The sequence below is a fragment of the Sorghum bicolor genome, chromosome 2 (genome assembly GCF_000003195.3).
Source record: "Sorghum bicolor cultivar BTx623 chromosome 2, Sorghum_bicolor_NCBIv3, whole genome shotgun sequence".
NCBI classification, from domain to species: Eukaryota; Viridiplantae; Streptophyta; class Magnoliopsida; order Poales; family Poaceae; genus Sorghum; species Sorghum bicolor.
The window spans coordinates 72,428,961-72,436,746 of NC_012871.2; the positions used below are offsets into that span (position 1 = coordinate 72,428,961).

A 7,786-nucleotide genomic window follows, 5' to 3' on the forward strand; every position below is an offset into this window, starting at 1 on the left:
ATAACATTTAAAGCTTGCCAGGAAAATTACGATAAACGAAATGTGATCAGTGCTGGGCAGGTTTTGGAAGCCAGATATTCAATTTTAGAGCCACAAAAGATTCATAAGCACACGGCAGTACTGGAGGCAACATGCTCACAGATGGGGGGAAATCCAACAAAAGACCGCATGCACTGGATGCAATTCGAGCAGTCCAAAACAATTTCAGACCTGGCTCCATTGGTTTTCCAAGTTTGACATCTCCAATAAGGTGCCTGGCTCCCTGCGTATGCGGATATGCCATGCTCTCCCGGTCTGCATTCTGCGAGCGTGTACTGCCTGCGAAGCGATACATTCTGCTTGACTAGCGCTCGAGGCAGCCTTGCAGTCAGGGGCACAACGAATGACATCCTCTCTAAAATGCTTGTCAATGTCAAGCTTCACGAGTCCTTCCAAGGCTATGGTTGGGTAGGAGGCCTTGAGCCCTACCAAGAGGACTCACATCTGCTGCACTGCACACGTAACCCCACGGCAACGGCCTGTACTCCTTGGTAGTGGAATTTGGTACACTGCAGGCCTACGAGCACGACGGATTGAGAGGAGAAACATTACAAACATCGAAAATTCGAATGTCTTCGATATGGAGCAACTCTGGAAGGCCATGTTTTGCACAGTTTCTCTAAAACTATGTACAGTAGTTATTTTTTATGGGAAAAAAGTAGAAAAGATTAAGCTAGAACTATGGAAGCAACACAATCGCCAGTAATCTGCCTAAAACCAAAACCAGTTTAGGCCTTATTTGGATAGTCAAACTTGCACCAATCCACATGTGTGGTGGATTGAAGTGGAACTTTAATTAAATTCGACCCCCAATCCACCCTAACAAATGGATCTGTGTTCACCAGAGCTGATCAGCCAAAATTAGAACATTGAACAGTATTTCTCTCACACAGCAAATCAGCATCAGCCAAAAAAAACAGCGAACCAAATATCCAAACAAGGCCTTAAGAAACCCAGGAACCAAAAAAAAAATCAGAAAATAAGTACACAGCAGTACTGGAAGCTGGACAATTGCAAGAGAAAAACAATTACCAACAAGAAACCTCATGAATTGGATGCAATTCAACCGTTCCAAACCAATTTATTGATACTTAATACTAAAAAGTAGGTGGCATAAAATCATAGAAAATACAGGGTCCAGAATGTAACCACAGATAATGAAAGTCAGATACGGTGCGACACCCAGCAATCCCTGCACTTGTGTTTGCTATAGCAAAAGCCAGCTCAAGCCAGGTGAACGTCTCAGTAGCAATCCTTTGGTGATACACTTCTTTTTCCATTTAAGTTTTGAGATACAGTAGTTCCGTCTTCCAAGGCAGGGAAGTTACTTGGGGCCAATATCCTTCAGGGCGCAGATCTGCTCCTCCCCCATAGCAGACTGGACAGTCACAACAAGATCCTTCCCACTTTCAAAACCTTCCTTAATCTGAATTACAAAGCATACAAGATGCATTAGTATCATTGAGTTTATTGGACAATATAAATGTAGATACATTAACTCAGCTACAATGGATAAAAGTTATGCAACACTACTACTAGGACACCTATACAAAATCATTATTCAATAACTCATGTCAGTTTAAAAGCAAGCAATTTCAGTGCACTTTTCATCATGTTTTATGCAACATGGTTGCCATGTCAGATCATTTACAAGTAGAGGTAACAGTAGACAGACTAAATACACAAGGACTATCTAGTTCTACAAGGCCCTACTTTCCACAATCCTTTAAGCACAAAATCAATTAACAAACTTCAAGGAAGAGAAGGTATCGAGAAAGAATATATGACTAAGGCCTTGTTTAGTTCGCAAAAATTTTCAAGATTCCATGTCACATCAAATCTTTGGTCGTATGCATGGATTACTAAATATAGACAAAAATAAAAATTAATTGCACAGTTTACCTGTAATTTGTAAGATGAATCTTTTGAGCCTAGTAACTCCGTGATTGGACAATGTTTGTCAAATAAAAACGAAAGTGCTACAGTAGCCAAAAACCAGATTTTTTGCAAACTAAACACGGCCTAAGCTCAGAAATTTAACTACCATAACATATGACTAAGCTAACAAATTTAACCACCATCTGTAATACTTGGAAGCCAACAAGAAAACTAACAGGACTTAGGATGGAAAATATTTCCAAACAGACCTGGGCCACAAGAGTCTCATCAGTTGGGAGTCTAAGATCATCCTTAGTGTTGCCATCTGAAGTAAGAAGGCTCACCTGAAACAAATGAAAATTGAATTATAAGACTCAATCTAAAATTTAATTCATAGAAGAATGTAGCTTTACTGATTAGAGAAACATACAAATCCATCCTCTGATATGTCAATCAGCTGATACTCAGTACGGTTCACATGCGGAATCTAAAAAAAAAAGGGTTGAACTTGTGAGTGGCATATGAAGTGAACTGTTAAAAGAACTTAGCTAAACAGGCAGAAATTAACTTACGTCACAGTTGTGTGAAGAAGGAACAATATCTTCAAGCTTTTTCCCGTTGAATATGTCTATGGCAACAAAGTGGCATTTGGCGTGGCCGTGCTTACCAGTCTTTGAGGTAGAAACCTCCACAACCTGTAGCATAAGTTATTTTAGCAACCGTATTCAACAAACAAACTCAATAAAACAGCAACGAGTGTGTGGTGCAACTTAAGAGCAAGGAAATTCCAAATAGTTCTAGGCATAAACTCACAGACTATTGCTGATATATCACTCAGATCACAAGCTCAGATATGCAAGGGTAAACAAACAGAAGTGAGCTCACTATCTCCTTATGATAATACAACAACACCCTAAAATAAACTAGGGTATACTAAAACCACACAGAAGATTTTCCAGATTTAGAATTAAGAAACAGAGAACCTGTTTGGTCATTGCAAAACAAGTGGGTACTCATTGTCTTTGACAGTGGTTGCCAAACCAAACACAAATTTCATTTTGACAACAAATTGGTTTTATCGATAAACAGGAAACATAACTTTCCAATTCCAATCGTACTCACTTCAAAAAATCAATAACGAAAATCAACAACAAAGGGCATTCTACATCCTTCGCGGGGTAAAACCAAACCCTATCCAAAATGTAGGGACATATGTTATTTCAATTTTTTATTAGTTCCAAACATCACTGAACAGTCTACAGCCCCCTAGAAAACATCAGAGTCATGAACACCAAGTTTACCTGCCAGATTGACAACTGAAACCTTAGATATCAGGATCTGTTTGATCTCTTATTCCCATTATCTTGGAATAATGAAAATTGGATAACCCTCTGATTGAACTTCAAAGGATAAATTGTTTGATCACTTTGTTGGTAGCTCACTATAGATCAAGGGGTACAAACATCATGACCAATATCAAGGGCAAATAATGAGTACCATTGAATGTTCAATGACAAGATTACGGGAGTATATCGAACAGCTCAACATGCCAACTAATTTCCCCCCATTGAAAAAAAAAAACAAAAGGTTACCCACTTGCTACAGATTCAGCTACTTATATGGTTTGGGTGCCTGGGTGCAATCTACTCTGGCTAAATGTCGTTTTTTTTCCTGATCTCTTGAAAGCAGATCAGATTTACCACAGAAAATTGTTATTCTGTGAAGCAAGCCCAGTCCTAGTAACTCCGGCTTGCAATAGCAAAGTCTCGCACATCAACCGCGACTCCCACATCTTCTAACTATCAGATATATCCAACATCCAACTCCCGCAAATTCCATCCCCATATAGTGGGTCAACCATCAAAAGATAACAGTAACAGCACCTATTCCCATCAAGCAATCACACCATCACAGTATGAGCAGAGACATCCGATCAGTTCACCAGTTCACAGCACACAGCAGAACTACGCGGATCGATACTAATCGATGGCCTTCAGCAGGCCATCCGATCCCAAATCTAAGCACACATATACCTTGCAGGGACGGCCCTTGATGACGAGGAAGCCGTTCTTGCGGACGGTGCCAGCCTGCTGCGGGTAAGTCTTGGACGCACCAGCGTCGGCCTTCGATTCGAAGTGGTGCTCCTCCGAGTCCGACATGGCGATCCCTGCATAAAAAACCCAAACCCCCAAACAACAAGATCCGAAATTAGCCTCGATTCAGATTCCCCAGATATTAGGAAACAGAAGAAATCACAAATCGAAACACCTAGCAACAAAATTCGCTGGCAAATCTGAGCGGCGGCGGGTCAGAATTTTACCTGACTTGGATGGGTCAAGCGGAGGCGGAGGAGATGCACAAGCCGCGGATGATAAGCGATAAGCTCGCTGAGAATCCTAGGGTTTCAGGATATTTATACTGCATAAGAGCAGGTGCACCCACCGCTTCCACCCGAGAGTAGACGGTGTATCTCACTGACTGTGGGGTTGGCCAGAAAACGGGCCAGCATGTCGGTGGAGTGGCTTTAGGTGCAGATGTTGAGCGAATCTGAACCGTCGGTTTGGTCGGGGGATCGGACCCGTGTACGGCTCCAGGGGTAGGGCATCTTCTCGCGTTTGAATCACGCCATGGACGGCTGAAAGCATCTTTCCTCCTCCTTTCCTTTTGCTCGCCTTTTTTTTTTTAATTTGCTTCCTTTCCTTTTCTTCTGATTGAAAGACTTTTCATTTCCTTTTCAGCGTCTCCTTTGCTGATCAGCGATAAGAAAACCATTGTGCGATAAGAAAACAATCGTACGGGGACGTTTCCAAACCTCTTATTCCGGTGATCCGATCGGGTTGAGAATCGTTGTGAGAAAGCACTGTTCTTGGGTGATCATCAAGCTTGGTTTGACGTGACCGGCACAATCCTTCAAAAAATACTCTCTCTGTCTTTAAATAATTATCGTTACCACAAATTTAATTTGAGTATAATATTTATATTTCTAAATAAATTTATTAAAAAACTAAGTTTAAATATCTTTTCATAATACCAAAGGTCAAGCTTGAACTGGCAAAATAAGCAAGTAATGGAAAAACAAGGCTGAGAAAATCGTTACCACCTGATTGGAAGACTAGTCACTGTAAATTGGACTGCGAGAAAACCACAAACACACCGAATCAGTTTTTCCAGGAAAAAATCGTAGGAAGGAACTGAAATAACCAAGATAAATTTGAGGCATTCTAGAATTTAAATTACAGTAAAATGGAGTGCTCGTAAGCAGCAGCAACATTGTCTGAACTTCTACCGCAAAGTCAAGGTTCATGTTAAGCCAGATGGAAGCCTAACTGAAATCAGGGGAGCACAGACATTGTTTAAATGGTATTTAATAATTTCTCCAAGAAAAGGGAGGAAATTATAAATCAAGCTATTGATCAGTAGAAGTAATTTTGCATAGCAGTGTAAACATGTCAGCTCATTTATTAGCAGTACATATTTGAATGCTCTAATGGTGATGCGCAGTATAAAGGGCAATATAAGTAACTGTTACCAGGGACACCTTTCCAAAAGTCAGCATTGCGCTTAAATCTAAAGAGGTGCCAGAGCCTACCATAGTGCATAGCACAAAGATTTGAATACGTGTGAGGTGCTGCCATGAGCCCATGACACATCCTAATAAGTGGAAAAAAGAGCTGACATGGTAAAGAACACACAGATATACATCTTACAGAAGGAACGATCTCAAATGGCAATTGCAAATTAAATATGTCTTATACGAATTGAATCATAAGGGGAAAAATCCACAGCAATAATCCTAGGGCCTTGTTTAGTTCTGAAAAGATTTCGGTACTGTAGCACTTTCGTTTGTTTGTGGCAAATATTATCTAATTATAGACTAACTAGGATCAAAAGATTCGTCTCGCAATTTACAGGAGAACTGTGTAATTAGTTTTTGTTTGTGTCTATATATAAAGCTTCATGCATGTGCCGCAAGATTCGATGTGACGAGAAATCTTGAAAACTTTTTGGTTTTTGGGGTGAACTAAACAAGGCCTAGGATAGAAGCAAGAGATTCACGTGGCTGAGAGGCAGCACTCTAAAGTAGAAGCATGGATGGACAAATCATATCTGCATTCCATGATGCTGAAAAACAGGACACGGTCATGAACACTTTGCAAGTATTTGGATGGTTTTGGAGAGAAGAGCATAAAAAAATCTGAAATGGGACATGCTCACAAGTTATAATCCCACTTCCTATTCCTATCACCATAATGGAACAAAACTTAGCAGCGAAAATATCACCTATGCTGAACCAGAGGCTAGTAATTGGGAACAGCCCGAGATTCCTCAACGGTCCAACTCCAATTTTTGTCAGGAAACCTGTCCTCTAAGGCCTTGTTTACTTCCAAAAATTTTTAAGAAATGAACACCGTAGCATTTTCGTTTGTATTTGACAAATATTGTCCAATCATAAACTAACAAGGCTTAAAAGATTCATCTCGTCAATTCCGACCAAACTGTGCAATTAGTTTTTATTTTCGTTTATATTTAATACTCTATGTACGTGTCTAAAGATTCGATGTGACAGAAAATCTGAAAATTTTTACAAATTTTTTTGAAACTAAACAAGGCCTAAACAGAGCTTGGGCAAAACCCAAAATTGTGAGAACTGAACCCCATATTTACCAAGATTGGGATCAATCACGGAGAACCAAGAAAGAGACGAAGACAGCGAGGTGCATACCAGGGTGGATGGAGAACGAGGAGGAGAGATTGGTGAGTATGGCGTGGAAGTTGCTAATGGTGCCCCGAAAGAAGCAAACCAGAACAGAGACTGCCGGAACAGCTCGACGGCGCTAGGAGCAGGGACCACCGTAGCTGAGGGTTCATACTGGGAGGGGGCTGAGTTGTCGATCCTCAAGCGACATGCGAGCGCCTCCATTTCGATGTTATCACTAATATGAGTGTTAATAAAACATAAATGGTTATCACAAAAGCACAAATTTAAGGTTTGTCTTTGAAATCAGAGTAACTAAGTTCAATCTTCAAAGCATGATTAACCATGTTCAGTGCAACTCTCTACACTCAACAGTTATTGAAATATTGAAAAAAAAAGACAAGACAACTTTTGCCTTCAAACACGGTTCTCTCGTACCATGTCGGTGTTGTAGACATGTATCTTAAAAGCATCTAAGCCTCTAATTCAACTTTGATGATTAATTAATGATGATATAGATATTGTGGCTAACGTGTGTTTCTAATGACATTATTGCTACGATAATAACCTATTACTCATTTGTAACTTCCATTTGATGCCTGTAATGATGAATTTTATTTTGATTTTCAAAATATATGTGTGAAGGTTAAGGACAAAGCAGTTCTAAATGTCATTTGGAGCGATGAGACACTTAGAGTAGTATATGTCTTTTTTTTTCTCCTCTAGCCGTACTATTAATAAGTGTGTGAACATGTTGCTCGACCTGTGTGAGTTTAGCGAGTGGATGTGATGCACACTTGTGAAGTTGCAATATGTAGCTTAAATGAAGCCCAAGGACCAATGAAAACAATGCCAAACTCAAAGTTGTTTGAAATCAAAGGATTTGGAAATTAAATAAGGCACCAGAGCTCTTTCGTGTGGCACCGGAGAGGTCACTGGAACTTGCCGACATCGTGCTAATGGATAGTCAAATGAACTGAGATCGCCTTATCTTACAATGTGCATTGGAGTACTCACACAAGAACCTGAGAATGGTGTATGTTGGTTGTGTAAACTCAAAGGAGCACTAGAATTATCTGGTGCCACACCGAAACCTAAGTACAAAGAGTATCCTTCGGATGTTGCGAGTTCTCTACTGACTGATTGGAGCACTGCACCGGAGTATCCATACAG

General features: G+C 40.2%; 1 protein-coding gene across 1 annotated transcript; it reads right to left on the minus strand.

The window, feature by feature from the left end:
* Window positions 1,068–4,406, minus strand: LOC8060633 (eukaryotic translation initiation factor 5A). Its single transcript, XM_002463087.2, has 6 exons — window positions 4,238–4,406; window positions 3,951–4,084; window positions 2,490–2,612; window positions 2,348–2,404; window positions 2,187–2,261; window positions 1,068–1,465 (listed from the first exon to the last, which is right to left on the minus strand). The coding sequence occupies exons 2-6, from the start codon at window positions 4,074–4,076 to the stop codon at window positions 1,364–1,366; spliced, it is 483 nt and encodes a 160-aa protein (XP_002463132.2). The 5' UTR covers window positions 4,077–4,084; window positions 4,238–4,406; the 3' UTR covers window positions 1,068–1,363.